The sequence below is a fragment of the Rana temporaria genome, chromosome 1 (genome assembly GCF_905171775.1).
Source record: "Rana temporaria chromosome 1, aRanTem1.1, whole genome shotgun sequence".
NCBI classification, from domain to species: domain Eukaryota; kingdom Metazoa; phylum Chordata; class Amphibia; order Anura; family Ranidae; genus Rana; species Rana temporaria.
Window position 1 is genome coordinate 150,852,055 of NC_053489.1, and position 27,096 is coordinate 150,879,150.

The window sequence follows — 27,096 nt, forward strand, 5'->3', positions numbered from 1 at the left end:
TAAATTGTAAATCCGCCATTTATATAGTCAAGAAAGGCAGTATATACAGGATTACCCTGTACTTCCCTTCCTGACCACTATCAAATATACAAAGCAGCTAGGTTATTTTATTATTATTACTATTATTATTATTAACCACTTCCGGACCGCCGCATGTACATATACGTCGGCAGAATGGCACGTACAGGCACATTGGCGTACCTGTAGGTCCCTGCCTAGACATGGGTCGGGGGTCCGATCGGGACCCCCCCCGGTACCTGCGGCGGTCCCCGTGGCTGTCCGAGCGATCCGGGATGAGGGGGCGGCTGTTTGTTTTTGTCCGCCCCCTCCGGATCGCTCTCAGCCAATCCGCGCGCTCCCCCTGCGTGTAAACACAAGAGGAGGAAGTGATGTGATCTCTCCTTTCGGCGGTATTTTCAACCGCCACTGAGTACAGTAAGTCACACCGACACTACACTGACACACACTACACATAGGCACATTAACCCCCCCCCCCCCGATCACCTCCCCCTGTCACAGTGTCACTGAATGCAGTGATCATATATGTACTGATCACTGCATTTAGTGTCAGTGTGACAGGCAGTTAGTGTTAGGTTCAGGGTAGCCCCCATACCCCCCCTAATAAAGTTTTAACCCCTTGATCACCGCCCTAGTTAACCATTTCACTCCCTATTGCCAGTGTCACTAAGCGATCATTTTTCTGATCGCTGTATTAGTGTCGCTGTTCCCGCTAGGTAGCTATATTTTTTTTATTGCGATTTTATTTTATTTTTTTATTTTTTTACTAAAGACATGTGGCTGAATACATTTTGGCCTAAATGTTTCACTAAAAATGTAGTTTATTTGATTTTTCTTATAACAAAAAGTAAAAAATATAGATTTTTTTTCAAAAATGTCGCTCTATTTTTGTATATATCGCAAAAAAAATAATCGCAGAGGCGATCAAATACCACCAAAAGAAAGCTCTATTTGTGGGAAGAAAAGGACGTGAATTTTGTTTCGGAGCTATGTCGCACGACTGCGCAATTGTCTGTTAAAGCGATGCAGTGCCGAATTGTAAAAACCCCTTGGGTCATTTAGCAGCATATTGGTCCGGTCCTTAAGTGGTTAATATTATTATTATACAGGATTTGTATAGCGTCAAAAGTTTGCGCATCGCTTAACAACATAAAGGCAGACAGTACAGTTACAATACAATTCAATACAGGAGAAATCAGAGGTCCCTGCTCATTAGAGTTTACAATCTAGGAAGGAGGGTCAAGTGATACAAAAGGTAATAACTTTGGGGGATGATCTGATGGAGAAAATAAAAATGCAGTTGTTAGGTGCGGGTAGGATAGGCTTCTCTGAAGAGAAGAGTTTTCAGGGATTGTCCAAAAGCAAGCAGAGTAGGAGATAGTCGTACAAATTGGGGTAGGGAGTTCAATAGGATTGGAGAGGCTCTGGAAAAGTCCTGGAGGCAAGCATGGGAGGAGGTGACGAGGGAACTAGAGAGCAGGAGGTCTTGGGAGGAACGGAGGGAACAAGTAGGTTTTGAGACTAGGCTAGTGATGTAGCTGGAGGCCGAGTTGTGGATGGCTTTGTAAACTTTAAAACTGAGACTTGGTGATTCTACTAACTCTTATGATATCTTAACTATATTATGCTATTGTTCTATGTTATTTTACTGGGGACGCCTAGTGTTTATAGGAAGGGTTATAAGCCATAATTCCTGTACATATAAATGCACGCCCAAAACATACCTTCACAGGTCTAGGAACCAATAAGAAAAGGTCCATTGCAGGTATGAATCCAATCTTAGTACTGACACTTTCAAAAATAAGACTTTTGTGCATGTGAAAGATCACTAAGAGAATGTATTTTAAGGTCTAATTTTAGTATTCAGTAAAGTGTATCTTTAAGTCAGGTAGTCAAAAAATAACGATTATATCTATCCCCAAATGATCACGCACTCAGACTATCATAAATGTACATCTTTTTGGCAGCTCACAAGGTAAAATGAACCAGGGGAGGGCATATTTGTGCATGACAACAAGTGCACACGTAGTCAAAAGCAGGGGGGATTCCTTCACAGGCACCAAGATTAATGTGTTATCAGTGGCGTCACTAGGGTTGGTGTCACCCGGTGCGGTAAAACATGGTGTCACCCCCCTCTGTCTAGGCTGCCCAGCACCAAGCAGGCAGCGCACAGGCATGGGGCGCACCCCAAACCAGCCCCTGTAAATGATAGTATAGGGCAGTATAGTGGCAGGTTAGGGTGGTATAGTGGCAGGTTGGTGTAGTGGGGTGGTATAGGACAGGTTAAGGTGGTATAGGGCATTTTGGGGTGATATAGGGTAGTTTGGGGTGGTATAGGGCAAGTTAGGGTTGCATAGGGCAGGTTGGGGTGGTATAGGGCAAGTTAGGGTGGCACAGGGCAGGTTGGGGTGGTATAGTGCAAGTTAGGGTGGCATAGGGCAACTTGGGATGGCATGGGAAAGGTTGGGGTGGTACAGGGCAAGTTAGGGTGGCACAGGGCAAGTTGGGGTGGCATGGGAAAGTTTGGGGTGGTACAGGCCAGGCTGGGGTGGTACAGGGCAGGCTGTGGTGGCACCGGGGCAGGCTGGGTGGTACAGGGCAGGCTGGGGTGGCACAGGGCTGTTTGGGGGGGTACAGGGCAGGCTGGGGTGGTATAGAGCTGTTTGGGGTGGTACAGGGCAGGCTGGGTGATACAGTGCAGCCTGGGGTGGTACAGGGAAGGCTGGGTGGTAAAGAAATTCCTCACTTAGATGGTCGTCACAAAAAGGAACAAGCTTTCACCTCTATTCCCTGTGGGGAAATTTTGGGGATTTCAGTCTAAGTGACAACAATAAACAGGTTACATTTTTATAGCTGGCACACAGGCAGACATAAAACTTAGTGATAATAAAGTCTTGTTTTTTGTTGTTGTTAAAAATAACAAATATAACAAATATGTTATACGTACCTGCTCTGTGCAGTGGTTTTGCACAGAGTAGCCCAGATCCTCCTCTTCTCGGGGTCCCACTTTGTTGCCCGTCGCTCCTGTTCAGTGCCCCACAGCAAGCAGCTTGGGGGCACCCGAGCCAAGCTGTAGCTCCCTCTGTCCATTCAGACAAGGAGCCGTGGCCCTGCCTCCTTTCTCTCCTCATTGGATGACCGTCTTTGATTGATAGCAGCGGGAGCCAATGACGCCATGCTGCTGTCTCAGCCTATGAGATGGGGGAGTTCTGGGCATCCAGGACACTCTTACAACATTGTTGGATCGAGATGGGGCTCAGGTAAGTATTAGAGGGGCTGAGGGGAGCTGCTGCACACAGAAGGCTTTTTATCTTAATGCATAGAATGCATTAAGATAAAAAAAACTTCTGCCTTTGCAACCACTTTAAAGTCCAAAAATGACCAGCACATCTGGAAAATATCCTTTCGAAGCTGTTTGATTCAAGCATCAACAACAAAAAAAAAAAAACAGCATCCCGCCAATGTTTCTGGAACACACAATTTCACTTATCAAGGTGACAAACCTAATAAAGGTTATCTGCGTATCTCCAAAGTGAGTGAAAAAATTGTATAGCGCAACGCATGCAAACTGAATCGCCTCTGGGCGCTTAGTATCCATATCCATTGTATCTGGCTTTGGGTATCTGGAGTAGATTTTGGTTTGTGGATCGCAAAACGCGATTGGGGTTGTGAGCTTTTAGTTTTTCGCATAGATATTGGGGGGCATTTCCTTGAACATACTTATGTGTTAGACAGAGTGCCTTGAAAGTGATTCTGTCTTTTACTGGTAACCAATGAAGGGATCTTAGTGAAGGTGAGATTGGTTCCCATGTTTTTTTCCCAGTCACAAGTCGAGCGGCCGTATTTTGAATGACTTGCAGACGAGTGATTTGGTATTTAGGGAGTCCGAGATAAAGGGCATTTGCATAGTCCAGTCTAGAGTTGATAATTGTTACCACCACGACTGCTATGTCTTCTTTTGGGATAAAGAGAGTGAGTCTGCGTAGTAGGCGCAGCAGAATGTGCGATCCACCGACTACTGACCCTATTTGTGCATCCATTGTCATGTGGGTGTCAAAAATGACTCAGAGACTTTTGACTTTGGTGCTAGGGGTGATGGTTTTACCCAGAATGGGCTGGGGTGTCTGTGACGGTATTACAATGATATCCCCGTCAAACAGTCCCTTCTTCCCATAACGAAAATCACCCCAATATTCCACGAGGAGGAATATTCCTGGAGTCGCCCCAAAAAGCCATACATGAGACAAGCTTACTGCTGGAACAACACACTTTAATGACACAACTCTCAGCTTATATGTGGTTACAACCTGTTAGGAACAATGAAATCTCCGCCCCCCCTCACACAGTGGGGGTTCCCATACAGATTATAGGAGACACGTCGGAGCCGACTATGCAGACACATTTCTTTAGATAATGACATCAGTGGAGGTAATTACTACACTGAAGCAATCAGAATAATTAACATACCACTTATCTAATCATTGCAAACAGTAAGGCCGGTCTCCTTCACACACACAATAAATAAATTACCATTTGAACTAGGGAGCTGGCTGAAGAAGGGTCATTAACATCTCAATCAGCCTGTAACGCATGAACCCTTTTTACCTCTAACACACACAATATAACTAAAACAAGCAGGGAGAATTACACTGAAGCATATGCTTCACAATGGCCCCCTTCTTCTCCCTGCTCCGGCAAACCCGGTTGGACCTTCCCTGGTCCAGTAGGGTTGACGGGTTCAGAGCTTTTAGTCCGATGTTAACTCCGTTTGGCGTGACTGACCTCCCTTGGCAACTGTTTCAGACTCAGGTATGCCACCGGGTCGTCAGATCACACGCCGTTCAGTCCCCAAGTCTTTGTGGAATCTGCAGAGTCACCAGAAGTCAGTGTGAAGATGGCGAATGGGTCTGTGCGCCGCCATCTAGGTGTCCCACTATGGGAGGGGGCAGGTTATGGCTCTGAAGTGACAATCACAGGAGATTCATAAAAAGAAAAAGTTATATTTGTTGAAATGCTGTAGCACTGGTGCTCAGAGTCCGGGGGGGGGGGATCAGTGCCCCATTGGGTCAGCCACCCTCTGCTCCCTCCGCAGCCGCCGGTTCTCCTCTTTGAGCTTCTCCAGCTCCATCTCCAGTTCATGGAGCCTGGGGGGGTCAGCCTGCTGTGACCTCAGGTGGTTGTTCTCCTCCTCCATGCGGCTTATGCACTCCTCCAGCTCTATGTACTCACGGATCAGATCCTGCTTGCTCATGTCCTGCAGGCTCTCCACATGGTCCTTCATCATCAGGAACTGGGTGGTGGTGTAAGGGGCCACCGGTGGGCCCTTGGCGAACATCTCGGCCCGCATCTGGGACGCCCTCTGCGACTCCCTCTCCTCCAGTCACTTCTTCTTCTCCCAGGTCAGCTTGTTATACGGCTTCCAGGACCTCTTCTTCTTGGGGGGTAGCCGGCGGTGCCTCTTTCTGCCCAGCTCCCTCCAGGGCCCCTCCGGCTCATGGCTGTCGCCCATGACCAGCTGACAATGGTGTTCCCTGTTGTCCCGTAATAACAGATTGTACCGTGAGGACTTCGTAAAGGGTGTCCAATGGTTCTTCCTGACCCAGCTCCTGGAGATCCCAAGCCGAGTCTACACAATGGGCTGCTGCTGGTGGGCGGTACCCAGGTTGAGACCAATTTGACCTGGTGTTGTCATTCATGGGGCAATTCTGCTTGAAGTGACCCAGCTGTTTGCACCGGAAGCAGCGTTGTTTGTTGTCCTCCTGGCGTGGATAGCGAGGGCTAGATGTCATCGGTCTGTTAGGAGGTTGGTATCTAGCGGCTGGTGGGTGTGAGGGCGCCGTTGGTCGTGGAGGTTGTACCCGTGGTGTGACCTGGTTTGTCTTGCGAGTATCCGCATATTCATCCGCCAACTTCGCGGCCTCTGGTAGAGTCATGGGCCTGTGATCTCTCACCCAGTCTTTGACGTCCGTCTGGATGTGATTGTTAAATTGCTCCAGGAGCATTAGTTGCAAAATGTCCTCTGCGGTGGTGGCCTGGCTGCTGTTAACCCAGTTAGAGGCCGACAGGGATAACTGGCATGCCCATTCCGCGTAAGAGTCTTTCGTGGTTTTGCGTGAGTCCCTGAACTTCTGTCGGTGGGACTCTGGGGTTACTGCATAACGAGCCAGGAGCACTTCTTTAACCCGGGCGTAGCTATGGATATCCTGATCTGGCACGGTCCGGAAAGCATCAGAAGCTTTGCCTGACAATATTGCAACCCACTCTCTTCTAGCTATTCGGTGCAGGTTACATTGTCGCTCAAAATCTGCCAGGTAGTTATCAATCTCGCAGTCCTTTTCATCAAAAGCTTTAAAAGCGCTAAACGGAATCTTCCTTGCATCTGCTGTGCTGTACTCACTGTTTGGAGAATGTGCGGCTGCTTGTTGGACTGCTGCCAGTTTTAACTGTAGTTCTGCGTCTCTTATTTGTTTAGCCTCCTGTAGCTCCATCACTTTCAGCACCACATCCGCCGTTGGGTTCGGACCGAACCATGCTAGCTTCTCTCTCATTAGCTTGTTGGCTGGCGATTCCTCTTCCTGAATCACTGGTGTCTCCATCTCTTGTACTGCTGGCGTTGCTGCAATCCCGTCCTCCTGGTCTATCTCCATTAATTCTGCTATGATGACCCGCTTGGTTTTGTTGCTAGCAATCCTTCCACGAACTTCCAGTAGTTCTTCCAGTGTCTGCTTGGAATCCGGGTGTAAAGGAGAGTAGAAGGGAAAATCCCGCTGCTTCCAACCAATTGTAATGGTATTACAATGATATGCCCGTCAAACAGTCCCTTCTTCCCATAACGAAAATCACCCCAATATTCCACGAGGAGGAATATTCCTGGAGTCGCCCCAAAAAGCCATACATGAGACAAGCTTACTGCTGGAACAACACACTTTAATGACACAACTCTCAGCTTATATGTGGTTACAACCTGTTAGGAACAATGAAATCTCCGCCCCCCCTCACACAGTGGGGGTTCCCATACAGATTATAGGAGACACGTCGGAGCCGACTATGCAGACACATTTCTTTAGATAATGACATCAGTGGAGGTAATTACTACACTGAAGCAATCAGAATAATTAACATACCACTTATCTAATCATTGTTAACAGTAAGGCCGGTCTCCTTCACACACACAATAAATCAATTACCATTTGAACTAGGGAGCTGGCTGAAGAAGGGTCATTAACATCTCAATCAGCCTGTAACACATGAACCCTTTTTACCTCCAACACACACAATATAACTAAAACAAGCAGGGAGAATTACACTGAAGCATATGCTTCACAGTGTCCATGTTGTAGCGGGATGATTCTTTCGATTGGCGTGAAACAGGAGAAGTTCTGTTTTCGAACCGTTGAGTTTAAGGCAACTCTTTTTCTATCAAAGTAAGGCATTTTTCTAGTCTGAGATAATGATCCTTTCTGTTGCAGATGCGAAAATACAGTTGTGTGTCATCTGCATAAGAGTGGTAAAGTAACTTCTGGTTACTGATGATTTCAAAAAGAGGGCGGAGATAGATAATAAACAGAACAGGTGACAGAGGGTATCCCTGAAGGACTCCGCATGACACCGTGCGTTTTTCAGAAGTGAAAGGACCAAAGCATTGGTGGAATGTTGTTTTTTTTTTAAATATTCTCCAGATGTGCTGGCCATTTTTGGACTTAAGTTTACATCCTGGTGTCTAAGGAGGGATTATGCAATGAATTTTTAAATAAGCTTCAAAACCTGCCATGGGTTCAAATCCTTTCTCAAGTTGGCCATACATTGATTGAAATTTGCCCAGTTCAGCAGGAATCAGCTGAATTTTGATCAGTGTGTGACTGTCCCCACTCAACAGAAGATGATTGATTGTGTTCTGTTGAAGGGCTGCAAGGGGAATTTCTCCATCCACCTAGCACCTAGCTTGTGTGGATTGAAGAATCTGTCCGCTGGCTAAAAATAAAAACAGTGTGTGGCCAGCTTTACTCTATCAAAAACTAAAAAACAAATGGCTTTTGATACACTTTAAGGAAGTAAAGTTTCACTTTGTAAACTTGCTAGGACTGCCCCCCCCAAGAAAAAAATTTCCTTAAGCTTCTAGCAATTTCCTCTCAGAATGTACACTGCATAGTGTAATGTATATCCCGGCTCCTTCTCAGCATGTTAAGAATAGATGCGGGTTCTGGGAATGATGCAACTCCTGCATACATGATGAGGAATTACATCATTAGTGGCCAATCAATGGGTGAAGAGGAGAGTCATGGCACCCAGAAGAAATGGCAGGGTAGGTCTTGAGGCTGGATCTGTCCCCACTGGAGAAGGGAACACTGACAGGTAGGCATGCCATATGCTATGCATACAGTGCCTTGCAAAAGTATTCACCCCCTTGGCTTTTTACCTATTTTGTTACATTACAGTCTTTCAATGTTTTTTTAATCTGAATTATATGTAATGAATCAGAGCACAATAGTCTAAATTGGTGAAGTAAAATTAGAATAATATATACATAAAACTATTTTTCAGAAATAAAAAACAAATAATTGGCATGTGCGTAAGTATTCACCCCTTTTGTTATGAAGCCCATAAAAAGCTCTGGTGCAACCAATTACCTCCAGAAGTCACATAATTAGTGTCATGGTGTCCACCTCTGTACAATCTAAGTGTCACATGATCTGTCATTACATATACACACCTTTTTGAAAGGCCCCAGAGGCTGCAACACATAAGCAAGAGGCACCACTAACCAAACATTGCCATGAAGACCAAGGAACTCTCCAAACAAGTAGGGGACAATGTTGCTGAGAAGTACAAGTCAGGGTTAGGTTATAAAAAAAATATTCAATCCAAATCTTTGATGATCCCTAGGAACACCATCAAATCTAATGAATAAAGAGAAGGAGACTGTATCCTCACATGTAGTGAGCAGGTGGATACTTGATAGTATAAAAAGGTGCCACGTCCTAGTACCTATGATAAGAAGGGGAAAACTGGGGGCAAGTTTGGTGGACTTTTCAGGCACAGTGTGCTGGTAAGAATATAGTCGTACAAAGAGAAATTCTCTAAAATTAAATTTAATTGAACATAGAAATACAGTTCATATATTAAAAACTTGATGTTCCAACGGAACTAACAAACTAGCTAGACATTGCAATAAGCCGTCTAGACCATCACAGGGAGTAGTCAACCAATGATCAAAACATAGTAATACAGCGTTTCAGAATTAAATGAAATACACGCTATAGAAAATAGATTAGATGATTAGAATATCCTGTGTACGTAAAAGAGGTTCGGACATAGACTGTCTGAAAGATGAAAGTTTCCTGGGAGGCTTCTGGAGTACACTCGCCGCCACTTTAACCACCAGAACCAATAGTGCCTTTGGGCTACAACCCCTCTTCAGGCCTAGGTCCTGGCATGAACTTCTGAGTATTTGGATAATACAATAGGTTTGGGAGCCACGGTGGGCCCCCCTTCCCTTGTTTCTGGCAATTGAATACTCCATTTGAGATCTGTTTGCCCATAAGGGTTCATCTGCATTCATCTAGTGTCCAGCAGCCCGGACCTAGTTTTTTAAGCCTCTATAAGAAACTAATTTCTTCTATGCTCTATCCTCATGATTTTGAATCTACTGATACCATATCAAACTATACCTAAGAGACTCTGGGAAGAAGCGCTTTAAGACGCGCGAAACCGGTCGAGTCATTACATTGCAAGTTCCATCTTTCAGACAGTCTATATCCGAACCTCCTTCACGTACACAGGATATTCTAATCATCTAATCTATTTTCTATAGCGTGTATTTCATTAATTCTGAAACGCTGTATTACTATGTTTTGATCATTGGTTGACTACTCCCTGTGATGGTCTAGAGGCTTATTGCAATGTCTAGCTAGTTTAATAGTTAGTTCCGTTGGAACGTCAAGTTTTTAATATATGAACCATCAAATCTATCCTAACTAAATGGCCTCACACCAAAACTCATGGACCGGGCAAGGAGGGCATTAATCAGAGAGGCAGGACGGAGATCTAAGGTAACCCAGGAGGAGCTGCAGCGTTCCACAGCAGAGACTGGAGTATCTGTACATCAGAAGACAATAAGCCGTACGCCCCATAAAGTTGGGCTTTATGGCAACGTGGCCAGAAGAAAGCCATTACTTTCAGCAAAAAACAAAATGGCACGTTTTGAGTTTGTGAAAAGGCATGTGGGAGACTCCTAAAATGTATGGAGAAAGGTGCTCTGGTCTGATGAGACTAAAATTTTACTTTTCGGCCATTAAAGAAAACTCTATGTCTGGCGCAAACCCAACACATCACATCACCCAAAGAACACCATTGAAACATGGTGGTGGCAGCATTATGCTGTGGGGATGTTTTTCAGCAATCGGGACTGGGAAACTGGCCAGAGTTGAGGGAAAGATGGATGGTGCTAAATTCAGGGATATTCTTAAGCAAAACCTGTACCACTCTGTGTGTAATTTGAGGCTAGTACGGAGGTTCACCTTCCAGCAGGACAATGACACTGCTAAAGCAACACTTGAGTGGTTTAAGAGGAAACCTGTAAATGTGTTGGAATAGCCTAGTCAAAGCCCAGACCTCAATCCAATACAAAATCTGTGGTCAGACTTAGGGATTGCTGTTCACAAGCGCAAACCATCCAACTTGAAGGAGCTGGAGCAGTTTTTCAAGGCGGAATGGGCAAAAATCCCAGTGGTAAGATGTGGCAAGCTCAAAGAGACGTATTCAAAGCGACTTGGAGCTGTGATAGCCACAAAAGATGGCTCTACAAAGAATTGACTTTAGGGGGGTGAATAGTTATGCACATTGACTTTTTCTGTTATTTTGTCCTATTTGTTGTTTGCTTCACAATAATAATAAAAAAAAAACATCTTCAAAGTTGTGGACATATTCTGGAAATTAAATGATGCAAATCCTCAAATAATCCATGTTAATTATAGGTTGTAAGGGGGTGAATATTTTGCAAGACTTGCAAATTATGGAGAAAGTTTCCCTGCACATAGTGGACTTATCAGTTCCACTTTAATAATTCAAAAAAATTATATCAGAGGCTAGGACTGCTTGACGTTCTTCTTCCAGTAGGCAATGTCAAATTGTGTAACTGCTGCTAAAACATGAATTACTGTGCAGTGATCCAAGCTGGGACCTCATTACACGTAATCACGCATGGAAGGTTGAATTAAACTGAGTTGTATTAAACTGCATCCTTTGCGCAAAGAAGGAATATAAGATTTCTCTATGTGATAACTTTTTTAAATAGATGCTTAGAACTTAACTCTGGAATAAGCAATTTGTGCTAAAAAAAAAACAAAACAAGGAGGTATTTGTATTCTTGTTTGAATCTTGGTGTGCTTTGTATATATTTTCCGGATTTGTGCAGTAATACAGTGTGAACATTTTCCTCTATGTAGGAGCTTCCTGTAACAAAGACCAGTCACTGCTACCCCCTCTCTTTGTGCAGGATGGCTGGTCTTGTCTCTGCCCCTCCTGTAGTTTTCTACAGACAGCCTGTGATAGGTGGAGCCTGCTGGATTCCTCCCACAGCTCTGCTCTCTGCACATGCTTTGTACAGCACAATGATAATGTCACAGCTATAAGGTAAAATCTGGGTCTGCAAACACATTTGCTGCACACAAAATACATTTTTTATCCATTACAGCTTCTGAGGAATGTATTTAAATTACATTTTTCATGCTTGGCATTCAGCCCTTTCTCATTTAGTGTGACAATATCCGGTTCCAATAATTTTTGGCTCTCTTGACAAGCTGAAGCTTTATTTGTATTTTTGATGCTCTACAATTTTTAATCTATATACTTTGCTTTTTGTGTAAGGCTGACCAGATTTATTAAGATTCAACTTAGATTTGATTCATAGTTTTCGAAGATTTAAAGATCTATGAATGTTAATGACATCTGTTCTCAGTGATTGCTTTTGTAACTAGACTGCTGAGTCTCGTTACAAAAGCAATCACTGAGAACAGATAAAATATGAGATAAGATCTGTATAACGAGCACAAATACATTCCTGTTCATTCATTTATGGCCCTTTTGACAAAGCATACTGGAATATAGCAATGTTTATAACCTCTCAGCTGAACAAAAATCAGGCTGAAGGCTCACACAAGAGTTTTTCCTGTAAATTTTTTTCATGCCTATGATCTTGTCAGATATGGATTTTTGCCCAAACAGTTCTTCTTCAGGATTCGATCATCTGCCTTTCACTTTCACACTGAGGTGATGCAGAAATTATGAGCTAAGAGAGGAATTTTTACAGGGTGATTTTCATGTAAAAAAATCAGAACTTCGTAATCATTTTAACTTAGGAAAGAATGGTGTGTTTCCCCTTCTTGAAGCCTTCTGGGATACTAACATCATGTACACTAGGAGGCTTTGGACCAATGCCAAGCACAGTGCCCACATGCCAGGCAATCTCTGGCACACTGAATGTGTGCAGCATTGCATCATCAAGTGGCCCAGTGCAAGCACCAGGAGGAGACCCCCCGACCCTCTGATGACATCAGTATCAAAGATGGACCTGGCATTCAGTAGGAAGCGGCAGATTTACCCAGACAACACTGGACAACCCTCAATATAGAGCAGTCTTTCTTAACCTTTTCAGTACAAAGGAATCCTTGAAATAACTTTCCAGTCTCAAGGAACCCCTGCTAAAGATGACGATATCTACAATTCATGATGCATTAGTGTGGTGGTCAGTGGGAAGAATGCTCTTTACACTTGTGGCCATTGTGAAGAATTTCCATCTTACAGATAACTAAAAAGATCAATGATGTCAGTGAGATCTTATCTCAGAGGCCGATATTGCTCATGGAACTCCCAGCAACCTCTGGGAGAACCCTAGTTAAAGGGTCACTAAAGGAAAAATGTTTTTTTTTGCTGAAATGACTGTTTACAGGGTAAAGAGACATAATAGTTAACTGATTCCTTTTAAAAAATTATTAAAAATGGATAAAAACCAATCATATAATGTACCTGCAGTTTCGTTTAGTTTTTGCTGTTTCCTGGTTCTCTGATGTACAGAGACAAAGAGCCAATAGAGGGCAGTGATGCTTTGTAAAACAAAACTGGATTGGTGCTGACACACAGTAATCACACCTCCTTGATTAGTCACCACAGTGAGAAATCTCCCAGTACTGTGGTGATCAGGAAACAGACAACCAGGAAGTGTCCAGAACAGAGAGGAATTACAGCAACATCAAAGCAAAAACGAACAATGAGGACATGAAACCAGGACTGCAGTAAGGTAAAGGAAGCTATTTAGCGGAAAAAAAATTCCTTTAGTGACCCTTTAACCCTCCTGGCGGTATCCCCGAGCGTGACTCGGGGTTGATTTTTTAGGCTGAGATCGGTAACCCCGAGTCATGCTCGGGGTAGCTGTGCAGAGCCTGCAGCGCGCGCTGGCTTACCTTCTCCTGGATCCAGCAATGTCACCGCGCTGTGTGAGTGAGCGGGACCTCGCTCGATTCACACAGCGTCCTCCTGTGCCGTCGATCTCTGTTCCCTGCGACGTTACGACGCACGTGAGCGGAGATCGGCGCCAAATTCAAAAACGTAAACAAACACTATACATACAGTATACTGTAATCTTATAGATTACAGTACTGTATGTAAAAAAACACACCCCCCCTTGTCCCTAGTGGTTTGTCCTGTGTCATGCATGTTGTTTTATATAATAAAAACCTTTCTTTCTCCCTGCAAACTGTAGATTGTCCATAGCAACCAAAAGTGTCCCTTTATGTCAAAAATGGTTTCAGATCAGCTAGAAAACAGCGATAATAAATTATAATCACTTGCAGAATTGTGCGATAGCGATTTGTGGGGAAATTCATCATAAAAAAAAAAAATAATGACAGCGACAATTCTGCAACTGAGCAAATTTCAGTGATTTTGAGTTGATTACATTATTGAATAAGTTTTATTATAATTATATTATTATTTGTTATAATTATTTATAATTATTTATTATATTATAATTTATAATTTTGTTTTTTAAAAAATGTCATACCCGGGATGCCTACTAGTCTCTCTTGTTTGGTCAGATTTAAGTGAGTTATTCCTAAAAATTACAGGCCTACAGTATAAAACACCAAATTTCCTTGCAAATAATGGTACCGCTTTCAGCATGTTTTTTCTGAAAGAATCATACCGCCAGGGAGGTTAAGAAACCCTGATTTAGAGGAAAAAAAATTAAAAGGTGAATGAATAAATAAAAAGATCACATGAGCCAGGGCTTCTAGGATCACCTTAAGCAATTATTATTTAAGCCAGCTATATACTAGTTGAATTTGTTCCAATGCCGCATACACATGATCGGACATTCTGACAACAAAACCGTGGATTTTTTTCTGACGGATGTTCGCTCAAACTTGCCTTGTATACACACGGTCACACAAATGTTTTCGGAAATTGCTAACGTCAAGAACGCGGTGACGTACAACACTACGACGAGCCGATTCAATGATTCAGAGCATGCGTCAAATTGTTTTCGAGCATGAGTCAAATTTTTGTGCCGGAAAACTGGAGAACCAGCTCTCAAAATTTTGTTACTGGAAATTCCGACAGCAAATGTCTGATGGAGCATAGACACGGTCGGATTTTCCGACAATAAGCTCACATTGAACATTTGTTGTCGGAAATTCTGACCATGTGTACGTGGCAAAAGTCTTTTGTTTTGAGAATGTTCTTGTATTTTTTTAATCATAGTGGGTTCAAAACAAGGAGGATACTTTTTTTCAAACAAACACATTTTAACACATGTGTTTTTAAAGGCAAATAAAAGCTTGAAGTACTTTCAACTGACATTTGGCAAGTCATTGAATGTACTGAGAACATTCGTTCAAAAATCTTCTAGTGTTTGGCCAGGTTTAGATCCCTCATTGGCTGCTGCTCTAGGAATGTATTATTTACTATGAGAAAGTCCTTCTACTGATAACTGCTAGTAGCTACTTATCAGATAAACAAGGGTAGGGAAAGTTTTCAGGGTAATATCTAGTTCATCACAAGACCCAAAAACCAAGATGTTCTGTTAATATCTCAATTACCATTACTGAAGAATTGACCAGATATAACTGAATCAATTTTTACATAGAGACAAGTTCTGTCTGTTCCCATGTTTTAGATAATAGCTAATTAAAAACAGAAAGGAATACCTCTAGGGCTGCACAAATGTAGCTAAAAAATCCAGTGGAAGCAAATGCTCCTGTATTTCTGTAATGCATGTTCACTATTTTTTTGTGATTTTCTGCTGCCATGTTTTGGTCTTAAAGTGTTACTAAACCCAAGACCCTGCATCCCCTATATCTGGTCTCCCATAGTACATAGAACATGGAAATGCAATCATTTTATTAAATATAAACTGCTAAATACATTTTCTCATCAGCAGTATATAGCAGTCTTGTGACTTCTATCAGTGCCTGTTTAAATCTTGTAGGGGGAGTTTTCATACTGCACTGGCTGTCCTATTCAGATGCAGGACCCCTTACCCTCTTTCTGGACAGTGCTGATTACATGCACTCTCCCAAGAAAAAAAAAACTCTCTAGCAATAAACACCAAACTGAGCATGTGCAGCTTGACTCCAGTAACGCCGTCTTATCCGGACATGTTTTGGAGTCAGTGGAAGAAGAGGAGGATCTGGGCATACAGAATCAAACAGCCTTTTTACACAATGCAGAGGATTAACCCCTTATGCTTCACAATGACTATAACAAGCATGCTTTACTGCATATACAGACTAATTTTACTGTTGTGGGTTTAGTAAAACTTTAACTCAGTTTTTCCCCATAGGTTTGAGTCTAGCAACAGTTCTCCAGCTGGTCAAACAGTGAGTTGGGAGTATGAACAAAAGCAGTCAAAGTGTGAAAGGGGTAGAAACCCCATATACGGTGAGCCAGTCAGAAAGTAAAAAATAAACAATGGGGCTCACTATTTAATCAACTGATATATGTGTGAGTAATTATGGGGGGGGGCATCACTGCCCCCCTATTGTCATTATAACATAATTTGCAATGGTACAAGAGAAAAAGGAGCCCAAGTTCATGTTAGGGTGTAATAAAAAGAAAAACAGAATAAAAGCCAGTGAATAAGCAGGTATCCAACTACAAATGGACTAGCATCATGAATTGGCAGCTGAGCGGGTTTTCAGCTATTAACTCATCTCTAGTAATGATTACACAATTATTATTCGGTATAAAACAATTATTTTCTGCCATGTATGTTAGAAAAAGAAAAATCTCTCTTTTCATAAACCAAAAGAATGTTAGAATGAATCAATGCATCCTAATAAAAATAGCTTTTATTAAAAGAGAAAATATTTTTTTTTATTGAAAGAGAAAAGAAACAAACAGATGTGTTTCCATGCACAGTGCCACACTAACCTTGCCAAGCAGTTTTCCTCAGCGGCACATCTTAAGCTGTACATGGACATTTTCTGCACATAAATGGAGGACTGGATGTAATACGGATCTGGTACCAAGTCTGGGAGGCCTAGAAACAGAGAATACATCAGTTAATATTGTGTAAAAATATTCATAGAGCATCTGTCTTTATCAATGTCCCACTTGAAAATAAAGACAAATCATCTTTTTCAGCCCTGATATCTACTTGTGGTATACAAAGTCATAACCTCTACATAACAGCAAATAGCCATCCTAAAAATGTAAACTATAGTAACAGTACAGTAATCTGGTAGTTTAATAGGCTTCTGTCTAAATTGGCCCCTGTATGTGTATAAATGTGAGTTAGAGACCTTAGATTGTCAACTCCTTGGGAGCAGGGACTGATGTGACTGTACAATATATATGTACAGTTGTGCTCATAAGTTTACATACCCTGGCAGAATTTATGATTTATTGGCCATTTTTCAGAGAATATGAATAACACAAAAACTTTTATTTCACGCATGGTTTGGCCAAAGCCATTTATTATCAATCAACTGTGTTTACTCTTTTTAAATCATAATGGCAACAGAAACTACCCAACTGACTCGGATCAAAAGTTTAACATCATCAGCGCGGGGGGACGAGTAACGGCCAGAGGGCTACACAGTGGCCTATACTGTGAAGGCACCAGACCCTAAGAAGGGGTGAAAAAGTTGATGAGTGCGGGGTGTATAAGAGCACGGATTGCAGTCATCACGGCATACAACAAGAGCACAAAGCACTTTTAGAATCACTCAGCACTTGGCAATTGGATTTGTTTATTTCCAATAAGGACATTATATTGAACTGAAAAAAAAAAGTTTTGTTTATCAGCACATCTTTTAAAGGGTTAACATAGGTACCGTAATGGTACAGGAATTTTACGATTTTGCACATTTTCTTTACCTAGCAGTGTTTACATAGGCACAATAACACTTTAATTTGCACAGCACTGTGATATATATTTTATGTATTTTTTTATTTATTTTCATAGCTGCATTTATGATATATACTGTGGAATCATTCTAGTAGTTTACATAGGCACTTGGCATTTTGGATAGTTTAGCACTTTGCGTATATTTTGCACACTGCACCTTACACTAGGAGCCTCTTTTATGGAACATTTGGCTCCGTAGGACCAGCACTAATTCTACTTTCTTTTTCTTCTCAACACTTTCTTGCTCCACTTAGGTGGAAGCAATTAGAAGAGGCAGCTGTCCACTGATCACCTTCAACCATACCTAGTCCAATACGAAATACTTTTGCTGTCACTGGTGTTTTTAAATATACTTGCGCGGATTTATTTCAACACATATTCTTGCATGGTCGAGTCGCCAGAAGAAAGCCATTACTATGCAAATATCACAAAGTATCCCATTTACAATACGCCAAACAGCACGTGGACAAGAATTAAACCCTTCTGGCACAAAACCATTTGTAGTGATGAGACCAAAATTTTGCTTTTTTGTTGGCAAGATGAATGCAGTATGTTATCAAAAAATACTGGAGGAACAATTGGATTTATCAGCCAGGAAGCTGCGCATGGGACGTACTCGGACATTGATCCAAAACAAAAGGCCAAGTCATCCTATCATTGGATACAGCAGAGTTTAATTAAAGTTTTGGAGTGGCCATCTCCGTCTCCTGACCTCAATATCATTGAGCCACTCTGGGGAGATCTCAAACATGCAGTTCATGCAAGACAGCCCAAGAATTTACAGGAACTGGAGGCTTTTTGCCAGGAGGAATGGGCAGCTTTACTATCATAGAAGATAAAGAGTCTCATCCACAAATACTACAAAAGACTTCAAGCAGTCATTAATGTTAAAGGGGGTAATACACGGTATTAAGAACTGGGGTGTGTAAACTTTTGATCAGGGTTATTTGGGTAGTTTCTGTTGCCATTATGATTTAAAAAGAGTAAACACAGTTTATTGATAATAAATGGCTTCAGCCAAACACTAACCATGAGTGAAAGAAAAGTTTTTGTGTCATTCATATTTTCTGAAAAAATTGCCAAGAAATCATAAATTCTGCCAGGGTATGTAAACTTATGAGCACAACTGCATGTAAAGCTCTGCAAAATCTGATGACGCTATATATGCCCCTGTGATAAATAGGAAATCTACATAAATTGGTCATCAAATGGTTTTGCCATTTGTGATTTAAATTGTATGTATAGGTACACATTTGTTTGCTGCCTTTACTTCAAGTCCTGAAGATGCAACAAGTCTTGAGGATTCAAAGTGAATTGAAGGATATGTAGACATATTCGCCAGCACACCAAGGATCATTTAAAAAAACGTCCAAAAATTTTAATGCATAATAGCGATCAAAAACAGCAACGTTTCGAGGTCGCACAGGACCTCTTCGTCAGGCAAAAGATGAGATCTTTTGCCTGACAAAGAGGTCCTGTGCGACCTCTGTTTGATCGCTATTATGCATTAAAATTTTTGGACGTTTTTTTAAATGATCCTTGGTGTGCTGGCGAATATGTCTACATGATTTGCTTTCCGGTTCCCAGCTGGTAATCGCTTCAGCACCCTACTTATTGGCCATTTTCCAGGAAGGTGTGCAATTGGAATATTTTTGAGCCCATTGAAGGATATTCCCTTTCCTCTTGTTTTGTTGGTGTTGTAAATTTTTTATAATTCCCTCCATGTTCTGTTTTAGTGATCTCCCCGGCAGTGACATAGACATAGCTATAAAAATATGATAAAGGGTCTAACCCTTTCCCACTATGTCTAAAAACTAAAAAAATGCAAAGCAATGTAAGATAACATATATAAAAATATATTATATGTGAAAATGTAAGAAAATATTGCACTTCTGTGGCCAACTTTAGCCAGTCAATAACATTACATTACAAATGACTAGTAAGGAGACCCTCCCAAAGTTCAGTTGACTAGGTGTCAAAGCACTGGTGGTTTTTACTCAGCCATGACTCAGACACAGGAGATGTTGTAATACTTGGTATGTCTGGAACCAGGTCTGTTGGGGAACTCTGACTAAATGTTAACAAGTACAGTATTCAGCTTTTGGAAAGAAAGAGACATTAATTACCAGAAGTATATGGCCTACATGGTAGAAATATAATAATGCACATCTCAAAAATGCTTGTTTCCTTCCCACCATATGGCACAATAATGATAATTATGAAAACATTTGTCTTTATTACCCATCTGACGTGATACTATGTACATATTCCCAATATGTTACCTTGGAATCATTGGGACTAATTGTACTGAAGACCAAAATAATAAAACAAGATTTAAATGCTCCAGTGAAATGTAATATGATAAACATTTCTTGGTTGATACAAGAAACCCAACTTGCTTTGATATGTAGGAAGAGGTGTTCCCATATTTAGAAATAAATTTGGTAACATTTTATTTATTACAGATACTTATATCTACACAGTGCTTTACAGGCATACCCAACTTTTAAGTACACAATGGGGTTTATTTACTATAGCTGCAAAATCAGGCTCACTTCTGCATAGAAACCATTACATAGTCTTTCTCTCTCATACATTGTTTGTTAGTACCTACAACACCTATGAACAGAGAAGGGAAGATCTGGATGGCTGCACTCTGATAATAAAACCACTATTTTTGCAGTAAATTCCAAGAAACACTTAAGAGCAAATACTGTAAATAACAGTTGGAGATAAAATGTTGACGCGTTTCATGCCTGTCTCAGAGCTTAATAATAACCAGGTTGTGATAAAGCACTGAGACAGGCATGAAACATGTCAACCTTTTGTCCCACCCATCTATGTGCTTGTGAGTGATGTGTTTTTTGGAATTTACTGCAAAAAAGTGGTTTTATTACCTGAGTGCAGCCTTCCAGATCTTTCCATCTCTGTATACAAGCTGCTCTGTTAGCTGGGCTGGCACCTGGATTGAACTAGAGTATGTGGACGGGTATTCAGTTATGGACTGACCTAGAGCAGTGTTGTTCTGTCTATGTAAAACACCTAGGAGTTTTTTTACAGAGTGGGAGAGGAAAGGGATCTCTGCCAGTAACTTTTTGCTGTCTGTATTCAAGAAGATTTGATTGACCACACACCAAAAATGTGCTTAAATCTCCCAACATGGATGTTTACAACAACAAAAATCTGACAGAGATTCTAAGGCCTCATTCCCACAAGGCGGATCTGTCAGCGCTGTTCACCAGCTCAGCGGGAGATCTCTCCGTTGATCTCTGCTGAGCCGGCGGATGACAGGTCCCTCTCTGCTCACTGATTGGGGAGGGGCTTGAAGAGCGCCGCTGATTGTCTATGGAGAGATCAGACGAAAATGGAGCATGTCCGTTTTCATCAGATCTTACCCGATCCAATCCGACAGGACGGATGGCGATGTATCGCCATACGTCAGATTTTAGCGGATCGGATGTCAGCGGACATGGTCACCACTGACATCTGACGCTCTATAGACTTGTATGGAGTGCCCGTTCAGGTGCGCCGAACAAACTGAGCAGTCCGCCCGTGTGAACCTGAACTGTCCGCCCGTGTGAAAGGGGCCTAACCCTTTCCTACTGTACAAAAAAGGTTTTGTCCATGCACCCATGTAGAAAATGTGCCCACACTTCCTGTCCTGGTGATAAAGGGAAATTTTCCAAGCTGGAGGTAAAGATAGCAATAAACACCTGCAATTGGTTTTACCCCTTCCCCACTTTATCCAAAGCAGAAAGAAGTTCCAACGATCCACAAAAAATCTCAGAATTAACATTGAATGACAGATCAAAACACTAGCTTGGGGTCTTATGTGTTCAACTAACTACTGGAACAGAATATCCTGTGTTCAATCATCACAGAAATAGTGCCTGTACGTAAGAGCCAAGAAACACATGATATAACGTAATGTTACGTTTTAATCTTCATAACACCATCACACCTTTCATACATTTATTTTATCCTCATATGGGTTCCTGAAAAACATAAAAGTAAGAAATAATCCAGGCTGCCTTCACTTCAAAAGACAGAAACTTTCATTTCCTTCCCTAAGACATGCCGGATTAGATGTGCATATTTGTGTTATCATAGATAAATATATGACTTTTACTTCAATGACAGCGAAAAGTAGAAGGTTTTTTACAAGTTGATGTAAATTTTAGATCTGAAAGATACTGTGGCTCCTTCGGAAAATAGGAAACCAAAGGTAGTTATGTTGTTGGCACTCCCTGCTGCTCTAGAAGGATTCCAAAGTACAAGTATGTGCATGGACTGTCTTTAAGAAGGTACACCTTTTCGGGGGGCCAAGTAATTTGAGAAGGAGCTGAAATATAAAAATGGACTGATTTAGCTTGACCTCCTGAATTCATTGAAATGGGGAATAGAGTTACTAAACGTAATTAAACTCACAATCCGCTTCAAAAAAACTTTTTTGAAAAACTCTTCTTTTTAAACCAACCAGGCAACATTATTTTTTTTTTTTTTAATAGGGGTCACCTCTGCATTTCTATCAATATAACAGAAAAAAAAGTCCTAATCCTTAAGCCAACAATACTCACTTCTGCTCTAAGGCTGGTTTCACACTGAGGCGTGCAGCTGCGGTGACGGTATAGCCAAGCTATTTGTAGCGCGGCTATACCGTCATATTTACCGCGATATTCGGGCGCTAGCAGTGAGGTTTTAACCCCCGCTAGCGGCCAAAAAAGGGTTAATACCGCCCGCGTTGCGGGAGCGGTATTACCACGCTTTCCCATTGATTTCAATGGGAAGGCGCGGTATAGGAGCGGTGAACACACCGCTCCTATACCGCGGTAAAGATGCGGCTAGCAGGACTTTTGGTGCACTCCTGCTAGCGCACCGCTTCAATGTGAAAGCCTTCGGGCTTTCACATTGAACACTACAGGGCATGATTTTTCATGCGGTATAGCAGCGCTATTTTTAGCGCTGTACCGCATGAAAAACACCCCAGTGTGCAAGGGGCCTAAGAGCCCAACATCAGTATCTTCCTTGTGGTGTCTTCCAGTTTGCCAGTCTTCAGCCATCTTGATTTTCCAGCCTTGGTTGACATAACTCATGGACCGTGGGGATGTAAATTAAAGCGGGGAGTGCATCAGCTGTACAGACTGAGTTGCACAGCCGAATTTGAAAGATATGGGGGGGGGGGGGGGGGATGCATGGAAAAGGGAGTCTAGTGAACCAGTTACCAGTCCATTTCTATAGGCCCTTGGGACTTGTTGAGCTCACTTTTATGGTGACATGACACACCCATAAGGTGATTTACCAAAATCACAATACATACTTTGGTGGGCGCGTGAAGAGTACCAACAGAAAGTGAATGGGTAATCGGTTCAAAATGTAGTGAAAAATGCTGCAAAAAAGCTACATTCACTGTGAATCTGGAGGGGACAAAACAATTTGGTCATATTTCACAATAAAAAGATTTGTAAAAAGTCAGAGGTTTGAAAGATAATTGCTGATTAATTTTCATACATTTTTATTAAACAGCAATTACAAGAACATTTTTAAACCAATCAGTGAGCGAATAATATATTTATGAACACTGCAAGTGTGCTAAAATCAGGAAGTTCACAAGTTTTACCTTAAAAAAGACTCCCCCATCCCCTCCCATCTTTTGTGCAGGGTTAGCTTAAAAAAAATCACACTTGTACTCCCAGCACACCAGTGTTGTCCAACTCCAGTATATCATCCCTTTTGTCATCGGGAGCCTACTGTCCCTTTTGTCTACTTGCAGTCATACCAGGTTCTTGCAGCCCGGATATACTGTCATATCTATATAGAATCTGAGTCATATTGTCTATTTGTAATAAATAAACATTTTGCGCTATACAAGCCCAAAGTGGGAAAATGTAGAAGTGTTGCTGAATAAAAATGCCCTAAATTGGAATCTAGGTTGAATCTAGGAAATAACTGTAAAACCTAACTTGGTCTATTATGGCTGTAATGGTTTCTGAAAAATCTATATAGCTAGATTCACGTACGGCGGCGCTTCTTTAGGTCGGCGTAGCGCATCCCATTTGCACTACGCCGACGTAATATAGTGAGGCAAGTACTGTATTCACAAAGCACTTGCCTCCTAAGTTACGTCGGCGTAGCGCAAATGGCCCGGCGTAACCCCGCCTAATTCAAAATAGGCAGGTAGGGGACGTGTTGTATGGTAATAAATTCATGATTCATTACCATACATGTAAATGAAGCGCCGATCGTACGGCGCATGTGCTTGCATGCTCAGTATCACGTCGCAAATACTCCTTGCTTTCGACGTGAACATAACCTACGCCCAGCCCCATTCTGAATCGGCTTACGCAAACGACGTAAACGACGGGAAATTTGACGGCTGTCCCGACGTCCATACTTAACATTGGCTGCGCCATCTTTTTGGTGGTTTATCTTTAGGCCTGAAAAACGCCTTACGTAAACGGCGTAGCTTAATGCGACGGGCGGGCGTACGTACGTACGTACGTACGTTCGTGAATAGGCGTATCTCACTAATGGCCACTGAATATAAGAATTTTCAGAACTCAGTCACACCAAAGAAATATTCCAGCATGACACAAAATCTGTGAATGTGTCAACCCAGACACAGCACATGGGAGTAAAAAACACATTTTTTTTTATTAATCTCAACACAGGTGCAATGCACATAACTGTGTAAAGATCAGTAATTTTATTTGATCAGAAAATTGTATATTTGAGTGCAGGAATTTATATGTATACACATGTGTATGTGTATACTGTATAAATACATATATTGCAACACTGGCAACTAGAAGAGGATAAAGAAGAATTGTATGCACCTATATGCATACACAGGTTTACGTGCCTATACATGTGTACAGTAAAACCTTGGTTTGAGAGTAACTTGGTTTGAGAGCGTTTTGCAAGACAAGCAACATTTTTAAATACATTTTGACCTGATATGCAAGCGATGTCTTGATATACAAGTAGCGTCACATCACAACTGAGTATAAAAGAGAAGAGAGGCACCTTTAAGTGTAGCAATATGGTTACATTTAATGAAGGTACAACATTTAGCAACTCACATGGCTGATGATTAAAAGAGACACATCTAAGTATGCAGGAATCCGGGGTAAAGCTGTTCAAATAGACCATCCTCCTCACCACCATCAATGTCATCCCTTCCACACTGCGCTCCATGAGCGGTTCAAGCCTCGCATTCAGATTGTTCTACTGCAGGGTAGTCTTCCAGGTCACGATTGCAGACTGACAGCGGTGAGAGCCGGCAGTGTGAGGGATGGTCTATGTGGACAACTTTACCCCGGATGCCTGCATACTTGGATGTACCTGTTTTAGTCATCAACCATGCCAGTTGCTAAATGTTGTACCTTCTTTAACCACTTCAGCCCCGGACCATTTTGCTGGTCAATGACTGGGCCACTTTTTGCGATTCGGCACTGCGTCGCTTTAACTGACAATTGCACGGTCGTGCGACGTGGCTCCCAAACAAAATTGGCGTCCTTTTTTTCCCATAAATAGAGCTTTCTTTTTCTGGTATTTGATTACCTCTGCGGTTTTTATTTTTTGCGCTATAAACAAAAATAGAGCGACAATTTTGAAAAAAAAATGAATATTTTGCACTTTTTTCTGTAATAAATATCCCCCAAAAATATATAAAAAAACTTTTTTTTCCTCAGTATAGACCAGGGATGCCCAACCAGTGGCCCGGGAGCCACATGTGGCCCACGGAGCCCTCTGATGTGGCCCGCGACCTCCTTCTCTGGGATGGAATAAAATAGAATACTGTTATTAAAGGTAATTGTATTACTAAAATCACAGGCCAAGATTCTTGTACAGCCGCGCAAAATTGTGCGGGCGTAACGTATCTCATTTACGTTACACCTCCGCAACTTACACGGGCAAGTGCTGTATTCTCAAAGCACTTGCTCCGTAAGTTGCAGCGGCGTAGCGTAAATCGGCCGGCGTAAGCCTGCCTAATTCAAATGTGGAAGGGGGAGCGTGTTTTATGTTAAACTACTGTGACCCGACGTGATTGATGTTTTTCACAAACGGCGCATGCGCTGTCTGTGGAAATCTCCCAGTGTGCATTGCTTCTAATACGCCGCAAGGACGTATTGGTTTTGACGTGGACGTAAATTACGTCCAGCCCCATTCACAGACGAGTTACGCAAACAACATATCTTTTTTAAATTTCGACGCGGGAACGACGGCCATACTTAACATTGGCTGCCCCTCATATAGCAGGGGCAACTATACGCCGGGAAAAGCCTAACGTAAATGTCGTAACTTTACTGCGTCGGCCGCGCGTACGTTCGGGAATTCGCGTATATAGCTAATTTGCATACTCGACGCGGATTTCGATGGAAGCGGTCCAAAAAAAAATGCACTTAAGATCCGACGGCGTAAGAGACTTACGCCTGTCGGATCTAATGGATATCTATGCGTAACTGATTCTAAGAATCAGTCGCATAGATACGACGGCTCAACGCAGAGATACGAAGGCGTATCTGGATATACGCCGTCGTATCTCGGTTGAGAATCTGGGCCCCAGTGTATATATGGGCATATCTCTTCTGCAGTGGTTACTGAGCTGCATTCAAACAGATCTACAGGTGCAGAGCAGTTTACCTGCGGGTAACCTGCTTTGAGCCAAAGACTTCTGTTATTACTGGTGAGCTTTTTGAAAGTGCACCAAACCTGCAGAATATAATAGAAGTCTATTGCAAAGTGCACCCACGGTGCACATCAGTGTGAAAGCAGTCTTGAGCCCTTTTCACACAGTCAGGCAGACCCAATTTGACCCTCCATGCACCTCTAAGGAGTGGCAGACGTAAACCAACTTTTGTCCTACCAATCCGATACGCTTAAAAAGAAAAAAGGAGTATAGCGGGCTGTGTCCATGTCTGCTCTGCATATGCAGAGTGGACACGGACATCCCATCCACCCGCTCTGCTCATTGTGGCCCGCGACCAGTTACCAAGTTGCTTAAGTGGCCCTTGCTCTTCAAAAGGTTGGGCACCCCTGATATAGACCAATACGTATTCTTGTACATATTTTTCGTTAAAAAAATCGCAATAAGCGTTTATTGATTGGTTTATTAGTTTATTGATTGGTTTATTTAATAGTGTCTACAGAATAGGGGATAGTTTTATGGCATTTTTATTATTTATTTTTTTACTAGTAATGGCGACGATCAGCGATTTTTTTTGGTACTGCAAAATTATGGTGGACATTTCGGACACTTTTGACACATTTTTGGGACCATTGTCATTTTTATAACGATCAGTGCTATAAAAATGCATTGATTACTGTAAAAATGTCACTGGCAGGGAAGGGGTTAACACTAGGGGGCGAGGAAGGGGTTAATTATGTTCCCTAGGTGTGTTCTAACTGAAGGGGGGGTGGGATTGACTAGGGGAAATGACAGATCGCTGTTCATACATTGTATGAACAGACGATCAGTAATTTCTCCCCCTGACAGGACCGGGAGCTGTGTGTTTACACACACAGCTCCCGGTTCTCGCTCTGTAACGAGCGATCGCGGGGGGGCCCGTCGGTGATCGCGCCCGCTGTGTGCCCCTATTGGCTGAAATGCGGAATGACGTATTATTAAGTGATTTCGCGCAGCCGAGTCAACCTGCCGCCGTAAAACAGCTGCA

General features: G+C 42.2%; 1 protein-coding gene across 4 annotated transcripts in view; it reads right to left on the minus strand.

Annotated features, from left to right (window-relative positions):
- The window catches only part of LOX (lysyl oxidase), a 97,966-nt gene that overhangs the window by 40,474 nt on the left and 30,396 nt on the right, over window positions 1-27,096 (minus strand). For all 4 annotated transcript variants that reach the window (XM_040344169.1, XM_040344152.1, XM_040344177.1 and 1 more), the window contains exon 2: window positions 16,444-16,552. In XM_040344169.1, the coding sequence (XP_040200103.1) occupies window positions 16,444-16,552 (109 nt within the window). The remainder of the gene's footprint in view (window positions 1-16,443; window positions 16,553-27,096) is intronic.